This window comes from Tauraco erythrolophus, chromosome 10 (assembly GCF_009769465.1).
Source record: "Tauraco erythrolophus isolate bTauEry1 chromosome 10, bTauEry1.pri, whole genome shotgun sequence".
Lineage (NCBI taxonomy): Eukaryota > Metazoa > Chordata > Aves > Musophagiformes > Musophagidae > Tauraco > Tauraco erythrolophus.
The window spans coordinates 4,315,401-4,326,336 of record NC_141474.1 but is presented as its reverse complement, the minus strand read 5'-3'; the positions used below and the strand labels follow the sequence as shown (position 1 = coordinate 4,326,336).

The window sequence follows — 10,936 nt, the reverse complement described above, 5'->3', positions numbered from 1 at the left end:
TTCCGGCCTCCCGCCCCGCCCCGGCCTCCCGTACCGCCGCGGAAGTGACGCCATGACGCCGCCGCCAGAGGCGGGAACAGCTCGTCTCTCGCCCCGTCACTCGCCGGCGTTGCCATGGCGACACGCAGCCAGCGGCCGCGGGGCCGGGCCGAGGGGCGGGGCCACGGGCTTTCCCGCCTCCGCCGGGCGCTGAGGGGCGGGGCGGGGCGCGCGGCCTGGCGGCCGTTAGCGGGTAGTTCGCCGCTGTGACGAGCGGCGCCTGAGGCGGGCGGGCGGGCGGGGGGGGGGCGGCGGCTGACGGGCTCCGCCGTGGGCCGGTGTTCTCCCGTCCCCGGCAGCGCCCGGGAGCCCGTCTGCAGCCGGGGGCTGACTCTCGTGTGGCCGCAGTTGTTATTCTTTCCCAGGTTTGAAATGGCCTCCCTGAGGTCTGCGGCCTCCGTTGTAGTTCCCCCAAGAAAAAACGTAACAGGGAGGCGTTGCTCACCACCGTTACTAAATCAGCACACCGAACAACCAAAAAGTGTTTATACATCCCCACGTCCCAGTCGGGAATTAAAATTTCCCAGAGGGAAAAAAAAAAAAAAAAAAAAAAGGCAATCTCCCTGTAAGCAGGTAAGTGGAAGAGTCAGCGTTTGCCTTCAGATGCCTTCCATAAACAGTGGAACCCAAGGCAGGATACAGGTCCTCAGCGTTTGAAAAATAGATTTCTCCTAAAGAGGGTGCCGGTTATAACATCTGTTTTACTCAGTTCAGCAATGCCAGATCGTTTGCTGATTTATAGGCTTAGGGTTTTTTTTCCTCTTCTAAAGTGAACATCCAGGAATTGATCTGTAAAGAGGGTTTTTTTTGTAGGGGTATAGAGGGAAGAATAGATCGTACCAAAGTAAATTCATAGGAAACCTGGAGCCAAGGATTTATGTTCAAGTCCGTGTTCCATAAAGCAGTTTTAACAGACTTTATACTGAACTGTTTGTTGTAACCTCTGGTCCAGTGCTTCAAGATCTGCAGTGGAGAAAGGGTCAGGAAAGATCTGCATGACTGTGGTTATGTTTAATTTCCACAGGACTGAGCCTGTCCATCTTCAGGAATAGCATTTGAAACTGGGCTAGTTGATTTTATCCAGAAAATACAATATAGTCAACTGGAATTTACTTCTGTGGCATGGTTATTTAGTTGGTTAAGAGCAATTGCCTCTTCAAGATTTTTTTTTCTTATGATCTTTGTGTTGAGCAGCCACTGAGACAAGAAAAAACTCTATGTGTTTTTTTTCCTTAGCTACTAATCTGAATTTCTGCACTCTCAGTTGTGGTCTTACATTAGGAAGTGCTCACAGTTAACAGAACTTAAATTGGTATTGCTTTGTAATTTAATTTCTGGCTAGAGGAGAAAATGCTTTCACTACTACATAAATGCATTTCTAAGTGAGCCTGTGATTTGCTTTTTCTCTTGAGATTTTTTTAAAACTGGTGTTTACTTTGTTTCCTTAAATCAGGAGAATTTTGGTGCTTGTGGGACTGCCACTTGAGTGGCGCCTTCCATGTGGAAGAGCTGTCGCTCTTGTAATGTGAAAACGAGTTTCACACAGCTCTCCTTTGCATAAAGCTGCAGTAGCATCTGGATGCTGCCTCCTCCCCTGACTGGAAACAGAAGAGAGCCTGACAAAGCCAAGTTTTCTTCTTCTGTGCATCATTACAAGGAGCCAAGTGGCAGGCCTTGTCTCGAGGGAAAAGAATCAGACCATTTCTTGCATCAGGAGGGGGAAAAGCAGCTAGGTTAGAGTTAGTGGGAGTACTGAAATGCAGCTGAAAGATCCTGGTCTAGTCTGTCTGGCAGACACAATACAGTGCAGGGTGCTCTTCAGTGCTCATCAGCTCTGGGAATGGGGAGAAAAAGCATCTGAGAGGGCTTTGAAAGGATCTGGCAAGTAGTAGCCATTCCTTCTGCTTCTGTCTGCAGGCATTGAGAGCAACTGATGACAAACAAGCTTTGGCTAGAGATGTGGAGGTAAATCAATACAAAATGTTAGGCCTGATAAATTTAATCTTCAGCTTTTCTATCTCTTTGCCTTCACACCTTCCCCAGAATTGCTGTGTGCTTTTCCAGTTATCTGGGAACAATGGCTGTTCATTTCAATTAATAAAAAACAAATCCTAGAGCAATTTCTCACATGGAAAAATGGTTTGATAAAGCATTTGAATACTTCTGTCAATTCTGCTCTGTCCTGCTCAGCCATGCTTCTCTGTTATGAATCAGTTTTCAGTTTCTTGCTATTTCCTTCTGCCCCCCATGTCTCCTCCTTCAGGTACACTGCCTCATGGCTCTCTTGTGTATTTCTCTCGTGTACTCCAGGGAGGCACGAAGTCCTTAACAACAGCTCCTGTTGCCCCATTGCTATATATCAAAAACCGTTAGGAAAAGCCTATTTACCAGTATGTTCTCTGTGCTGGAAACCTCGGATTGGCATTTGGAGCAGAGGACCGGGGTGGCCCGTTAGCAGCACAGCGCCTGTCTGTCAGGTTACCCCTTGTGAACGAGTACGTTACACTAACGAACGGGTTGCAATTAGCTATGGAGCACGCAAACATTTTGGACAGGTAATCTGCTGAGTCACCGTGTCCCAGTGCGATAGCGCTGCTTGAAAATAACCAGCTGGAGTGAACGGTGTCAGAAAACCCCACACAGCAGCTATTTATTAGTGCAAACAGATTTAAACTGTTCCTTCAGCAAATGGCTCACGAAAATAAGCACCTTATTCCCATTTTTGTTTGCATTTCCATTTATTTTACAAGGCATCGTTCACACAATGGTAACAAGGTACTGATCCAAACAATTCTGTAACAATTAAAAAAGTAAACATTTGTTGTGACCATGTACATTGAATTGCACTTTTAATAACAAGCATTACACTTATATTTCCATATTATACTTTATATAATACGTGGATTTGTTACACAAGAACTGGCAGTACTGACTTGTTCCCAGTTAAAAGCCTGATATCGCCAGGATGCTCTTTTTTCCTAACTCTTTGAGAGTGTATTTTATGAACTTGGGACATACCCAGATAACAAATGCAACTCCAAACCTGGAAAACTTTGTAATGGAGGCAGAGCTTTGAAGCTGCCCTCCGTTCTCAAGTGCTGAAGTGAGTCCACCTTGAGTGGCAGACGCTCAGGGATCTGGATCACGCTTGGTAGACCCTTTTCTGCATTCACGTGCCAACATTTCCCAGTTCAGAGAAGCCAGAGAATCTTCTTTCATGGGAAAGCAGCAGTTCCCAAAGCTAGAGAGAGCTCCTGGCACAGCTTTTGAAGGTGGTATCAGCAGCGGTGCAAGACTAGGAATTACTGGAAGGAGGGAATTGGAATCTGGAGAAAAATCGGAGAACATCTGCTCTTGTTTGCGTTGGTAGTACCGTCCAAGTATTATATAAAATACAAAATAAGAGAAACTGAAAGGAAGTTAGTACAGCCCAGGATTCTGGTGGTATCAAATCACAAATGAAATTTTTGATACCAAATCCTTTTGATGTATTTATCCCCTTGCGATTCAGTTCCCTATATATTATTCTATATATAAGATATAGTTTTCCAAAGATACATATATATTCCTTTACAGGTTAAATAAAAGCAAGTCCCACCGAATAAGAAAATAAGAGGAAGTAATGTCCTAATTCTCTACCCATATCTTTTTTTTTTTTTTCATTTATTTTTCAGGTAAAAATAGCATGAAATACATTCAGTAGCAAAGCAGTTGGAATCCAGGAGAAATGGGGAGCCCTGTATTCCTGGAGGATTAACCTGTACGTGTTAAGTCACGATCCTGAAATAAATTACGTAGACTTCTGACTTGGGAAAGATAGGATCTTGATCAATGCTGAGTATTATTTATCCAGTTTCAAATTCTTTGAATTTTGCAAAAGCCATCTATGGATTAGCCCAGTTTTAAAGACTGCTGTGATGTACATCTAACCTAACTTGAAAGGTCCAAACTCAAGTTCTTCATTGTGTCTCCCCATAGTATTATTACTTGGAAGGAGGTAATGGGACACCTCCCAGTAGGATATTAGCATAATAGATGGAAAAATAATTTAGTTCAAGCCTTTGTGTTTGCAAGAAGGTGCTGCCTGGCGCTGTGTGTATTCAGAGCCCCGGGCACACCTGGCATCACACGTCCAGTGATGCCAGCTGTCTGCAGAAGGGCTCGCTCCGCAGGGTTCGGCTGTGGCAGCGACGTGCCAGTCACCCACAGCAGTCCCTCAGTCCGGAGAGAACAGTGCCCTGATCTTCACATTCAGGCAGTAACAGGCACTATGGTTTTCTCTCCAGCAGCTGGAAGAAAACCAGCATTGTAAAAGTGTTTCTGTTTCCAATGCCAAAGGTATTTGGGCTTTAATTAGATTATGCAGAAGTATGCCAATTATCCCTGAGTCTAACAGTAAATCAAAATAAGAGGGACAGTTCTCCCACACATACAAGTAGTTTCAGGGATTTCACTGCAACTACTTAACAGAAGGAAGAGAACAGCCCTACCGTTATCCTGTGGAGAAAACATGAGTTATACAGCTTCCGAGTTTTGATACTTCAATGCCAGTAAATTCCATTTTTACTTACTCCTAAATGGCCACATTCAGTCGGTCAGTGAGTGACACGGTGACTCGGAAGTCAATGGGATACTTCATGCCTTGTCAAGGGGCTGAATTCTTGCTGTTCTCCACTTCCCTTTTATCTCCCTCCCCTTGTAAATGGCTGGTTTTATTTTGAGTTTTCTTAACACAATGGCACGGACTAAAGCATCTATCTTAACAGAGATTTCAAGGGCCAACCAAGAGAAGTCCTTTAAAACATCTAACAAGGAAAAAAAATTGCTTACCCATGTAAGCAATTCAACTGAGCTGTAGCAAATTATGTACTAATTAACGGGCAGGACAAGGATGTGTCTGTCAGCTGGCAGCACGTTCCTGAGCCTGGTTTTACTAAACATCAACGCATACAGACCTCAGGGATTTTTCAGTTTCTTGGATTAACACCACACATAATATTTTCTATTTTACTGTTTTCGGCTCCCTCCGGGGACATTTAGAATTTGTTAAACTAAGTGAAATAAGTCCTATTACTTTAGAATATTAAGTTTGAGTCACAAAAGATAATACAAGACTAGTTGACAGATGCACCATGTAACTAAATCAGCCTTGCTTCATTTATCCTGTAAAGTGTTAACAGTCAAAGTAAAAACAACTTATTTTTAAAGTGAAAAAAAGTACTTTTCTTTTTTTCCATATTGGGCATCTCAGGAACAGATTAGAATCCAACAAGATAAAACAGTTGTACTAAAAATATTCTTTGGAGGTTCGTCCCTAATCAAAGTAAAGGCTTTATTTCAGAACTGTGCATTCTCAATAAAATTAAAAAATATGATTTAGTTCCACATACATATTTATAAAATTCAAATTACTTTTAGTATAAGTTTAATGTGGACACATAGTTTAATACTGAGTCAGCAAAAAATTACTGATGGCTCCAGACTTAGGAGCTATGTTAACTGTTTCAGCACCACATGAAAATTCAGTTGCAGTGAGACTTTGAGGATGTTTCCTGCTGAAAAGCTACACGAGGAGCCAGCTATCCCCGACAGATCAGTCTGCCTGGGATCTGTGTGCACGTGGCTCTGTCACACACTGCTGAAAGGGTTAGTTAAACCCCAGATTTGTTTGCTCACGGGAAGCTAACTTCCCCAGAGTCAGCAGGTAGAATTTTAGCTTGCTTGTTTTGGTCCTGCAGTCTTGCTCCTTTCCTTCTTTCAGAATATAACTACCCTTATTCATCAAGATAATGCCATAGGGCTATTTTCTTATTCTTTCAGAAGTTTTGAGAAGACACCGTTCCCACGTAAATATTACTCTTCCAAATGCCACTGCTACAAACGCTACCTTGGATCTACAGATGGAAGGTGAAAATTGTTCACTGCCTTTACGTCATTGCCAAGAGTCATCATGCAGCCATTGCCTTCTGAAACTTTTTGTGCTGATGTCAGCCAGCTTCCGTCCTACAAGGGTCTGAAATCATCACAGCTAGCAGGTAGCAAACATGTTCTTTTCACAAAGTCAGAGAGCTGCTACACTGAGAATGATGATGTTGTGGCCAAGCTAGTTCCATGAAACGTGGTGGGCTTCTTTAACAGCTCTTTTTTGATGAGCTGGGGGGTCCCACTCCCATGACCCACTGGCACTCATTGGGCCCTTTGAGATGATTTAAATCATTAACTTGGCAAAAGACTAACCAGAGGGGCAAAAATCCAGCCCCATCTGTTTATTTTTAATCATCTCCAGTAAGTGCCATAACAAGGACAGGGACATGACTGTACAAGGGGAAGTTGGAGGGGTGAGATCTTTGAGCAGCAGTGAGCTGTTACGTTAACTCAGCTGCTCAGGGAATCACAGTCTTAAGCATTTTTTTAATGTTATTATTACTGCATTTTTCCAATCAAGGTTTTAAATCCACTTCTCAGTGTGATTTAAGATGAATGAGAAACTGGGACACCTGTCAAACCATCAGTGTCACGCGGTTCATTTCGAGTGTGAAGCGCAGTGGTGAGTGAACGACTGATGCTACGTGCGGACAGTCCCGAGAATGGAAACATTTATGCAAATATTACTAGCAAGAAAGTGACCAGGGAAAAAGAGCTTTGTTAGTATTTGCAAAAGAAATTCTGCTTTTCTCTGCTTTTTTCTCGCTGTGTTAATATTTCCAGATAATCACTGTTCTTGCAGGTACATTTTAAAATATTAAAATTTTTTAACCCCTTACTCTTAGAAGAGAGAATTTTGTTGCAGGATAGTTGTGTCAGGATAGCAATTCTATTTTGATCTCTCCTTCAAACAGCTGACTGCCTTTCAGAATCATTCCTTTGGCACAGGTAACATTAATTTTGTACTACCCTGTTTAAAATAATTCACAATTTTGCTTGACAACAAAGCACAAGATGGGTATCATTAAATTTTATTGTACAAAACTGACAAGATATGGCATTCCTTAGAATTAAAAAAAAAAAAAAAAAGATGAAAACAGAACTAATGTCCCTGGAACAACTTTGTAAATGGAACAATTAATACACAACCTTTAGTTCAGCAACAATATTTACCTGCAAGACCATCTTCTGACATGACAGGTATAATTAAAAAAATATTCCATCAGTTCAAGCAATAGTTTAATTTTCCATGAAATAAGTATTTCTATAAACACTTTATGTTCAGTCAAAACAAATGCTCTTGAATTTTCTTACCTTAAGAGATATAAACCAACCAGACAGGTTTGGGAATCATCAGAGAAGTCTACCCCACGGGAAAGTCTAAGTTTTGTATTCCACTTGAAAGGACTGTTTTTGTAAAAACACGTAATACCAACGTAGCATTTCCTAACCAAATACTTCTGGCAAACAGATCTTGCTTCTGTGATGTTTTATTCATCAGTGCAGCACAAGCCTTTTGGGGTTTTTATTACCTCATTTCTGTGTCAAATTCAGAATTTGAATATAGACCCAGGGAAAGATTTTCATTACTTTTATTCATAAAACCTACCCCTTATTTCACAGGATTTACAAAAGGTCAACAACTATGCAAGGTCTTCACTCTGCTTCTCAGCAAAAACATCAAATCAATGTTGAACAGTTTTCCCTTTATCCCAGTGGAAGGAATTATTTCTTGGAATTCTTAGTGTAAACATGAAACAAAAAAGGGAACTAGGTAACTTCACGTTCAATTCCAGTTCAGCTGTAAACAGCCTTTAAACAACAGTGCTACAAAGAACTGCACTACTTGCATTTCTGAAGAAAACAAACAATCAAAACTAAGAAATTATCTGGGAAGCTCATGAACGATTGTGCCAAGAGAGCACAAGACTATCTTTGCTATGGCCTAAGCTTTACAAAAAGTGCTTCTCTGCAGGACGCAGTCGCTGCGGTAAACTTCTGAGATGGTCCCAGGGCGCAAGTTATCCTAAACACCCGCACACACACCAGTACTTATTACACTGTGCTTTCTACAAAGAGATTATGCTTCAGTACTTTACGTTTTCCTTTCTCTTTCTTCCTCCAGAAGAAGAAAAAACCTTCTACGCGAGATAAAAATAATTTTGAATAATTAGTCATGTATTAAAGACCTAGTTTTGCAAGTATTTATTTAACATCTAGTCATATAAAATAAAGTGTAAAAGTATGAAGGTATCAGAACGTGGCTTTCAGCAAGGCAGTTTGGGAAGTAAGAATTCAACATAAAACAGGAAGTAATTTTTTTCCCCCCCTCCTTTGAAAAGGGTCACATCAGAATGAATGAAAAACACCGAAGAATTTCACTTCAAGCCTGCACTCCTGCCTTTTGTCCTTTCCCCAAGAGGAGAGACCACTGGAAGAATGCCCCAGGCTTTCAGCTGCGGTGGTCTTTGTGCTCTGTATGGGTCTGGCTGGAACTATGTGCTGCCCTCCTTGGGTGGCAGGGGCGGCTGAGGCTGCTGCGGGGGCTGCGTGCCTGCGGCCGTTTTGATAGAGTTCAGGGTTTTGCTAAACCAAGAGTTTTTGGCAGCTTGGATTTCATTCATAAGGGCTCCTCTCTGGTGCTCCAGCTCCTAAGAAAGCAGAACAGTCAGAATTGATCAAAATCCAACTAACAAAAAAGCATCTTCAAACTCAGTCCCTGCAATCCAGTGCTTTCCTTGCAACCTCCTGGGCACTGGGGAGAGAAGACAGATTGAAACTGCAGAAACAGCAGAAGCCATTTAAATATACAAATGAAAACCTCTTTTTTTTTTTTTTTTAACACACAAAATTGTTCTGGAAGTTCACAAGGGTTCAGGTATATCTTCCCTTTTTTGCATGATTCAGAATTATTTAGGACTGAGCACAAGGAGGTTAAGGAGACTGCCCTGCGTACTTGGATTCCACGTACCTGAATTTTGCACTTGGCTTCCACAAGCTGCAGTTTGGTCTGTGCAAGTTCCAGCTCCATCTCTCTCAGCTGCTTCTTCAGTGCATCCTTCTCATCATCTGTTTCTATGCCTTTATTCTCCGTGCTTACGGCAGGCAGCTTCAGGGCCCCCTCCTTACTGAAAATCTCACTGCAGTGTTTGCAGGCCATCACTTTACCCTGAAATACCCAGAAAGATCATTTTTAATCCATGTTGTAGGAGTCGCTCTGCTTCTTGGAAGAGCCATTTTTATGTTAAGACTGCTTTTCTGTCAGTAATACTCAAACTACCTACTACTGCAGTTTTTGTATTTGACAGGAGAAGAACCTGAGAAGTTTATGAACGAATTTCTAGGGTATATTAACCAGTATAAAAAATCCTAAAATCTACTTAGCATGCTCTGTCTAAGCAGAGAGACTTTGCTCCTAGATTAGAATTCCTCAAGTCCTCTTGCTACCAAAGCTTTGTCATATTTTAGAGTATTTATGCCAGCACAATTCCGAAGAGTAAATTACACTCTAGGGACTTGTCATCTTCCATGAAAGCACTTGACCAGATTAACACAGGTTGTGACATTTTAAAGAACGCCAGGTAGCTTTTCCACGTTTCCAGAAGCAGGCAAGCAACCTGTGCTCGTGCCAGGGCCAATGCTGTCCTGCCAGTGCTTGTTTGGCGTCATAGGGGATGGCCCCTTTTGCCATCAACAGTAATGTTCTCCTGCTGGCTGGAGAGGTGAACCAGCTGCTCGTGGCCAAAGATGTGGCACAGCTGGCCTGGCTCGTGCAAACTAAAATGGGATACTGAACTATTTCAGCAGATTACAGAAACATCAATCCTAGAATTATTTTTTTTTTAATCAATAACATAAAAAAGTGACTAAAAAGCAACAAATCAGGTTCAGCTTGAATACTACAAGGTTCTAGTTGAGGAAACAACTATAGCAGAAGGAAAAAATTCTGCATACTCAGTAGTGACTAAGCAGAGGGATGGAATTATTACTTGGTCAGAAAACATTTACCTCTAGTGCAGATTTCCTGGTAAAGGGGTTTAGAGAAGGAAGAGGAACTGCCATGGAAATTCTGGGGATGGCCCAAGCTGTGCCAATTGCTTAAACCAACTCCGCTTAAATTACAGAATCCCAAATAGAGACATTGTCCAATTCAGCCAGTTCCAACCCCTCCACTGTGCACACTGGAGAAGCAATGTGTTTTCTCTTCTAGAGAGCCTTATTTTTTTTTCATTTACTCAAAACATCCAACTAAATACTGTCTCTCTGCACCTTTTTGCCAGAAGTATATGTTTTGGCAGGAAAAAAAAAAGCCAAGTACTATATGCACTTTGGTTTGAGAGTTTCAACCTGTCTGATACAAGACAAAGAACCATGAAAGGAAATAAACCCTTTAATCGTTTGCATCCCATGAAAAATGCGTGTGGGGCTATGAGTGCAGCTGGGTGGGCACCGCTTGTTACGTTCAATTCACATTTTGTTCTGCACCCCTGGCATTTAGCAATACTTGCACTAGAAACATCCCATATGTCGAGGCATCCTTCTCACCTTCACAACTTCCAGTTCATCTTTACTGGCTGCTTGCTGTTTTTCCAGCCTGGTACTCAGCTGGGAACAAATCTGGAGCAGAGAAAGCAGTCTCTTAGCTAAAGTTTACTATACTAAAATATAACCTGTACTTTTTAACAATGATTTTTGTCAGAGCCAACATTTCTTAAATTCTGTTTCACTCAGGTATATGCATTCCTCCTTAACAAATCCATTGCTGCTGATAATGAGGCTGAAAAAAATGGCAATGTTCAATGCAGAACCTGAACACAGAGACAGGAACATTTTATGAATTAATTGGTTTCTAATGATTACACTGTGTTACATCACAGAGCAAAGATGCATTTGCCCTACAGTACTAAAATTAGCTGAAAGGTTATTTCTGATTCCCTAAATTAGGAGACTATTAGGAAAGCCACAAAAAGAT

General features: G+C 41.8%; 1 protein-coding gene across 14 annotated transcripts in view; it reads right to left on the bottom strand.

Annotated features, from left to right (window-relative positions):
* Positions 1-6,979: 6,979 nt before the first annotated feature.
* RABGAP1L (RAB GTPase activating protein 1 like) overlaps positions 6,980-10,936 on the bottom strand; it is a 262,481-nt gene continuing 258,524 nt past the window's right edge. For all 14 annotated transcript variants that reach the window (XM_086617889.1, XM_086617904.1, XM_086617893.1 and 11 more), the window contains 3 exons: positions 10,510-10,581; positions 8,936-9,133; positions 6,980-8,615 (listed from right to left, as the gene is read on the bottom strand). In XM_086617889.1, the coding sequence (XP_086474015.1) occupies positions 8,460-8,615; positions 8,936-9,133; positions 10,510-10,581 (426 nt within the window). In that variant the 3' untranslated portion in view covers positions 6,980-8,459. The remainder of the gene's footprint in view (positions 8,616-8,935; positions 9,134-10,509; positions 10,582-10,936) is intronic.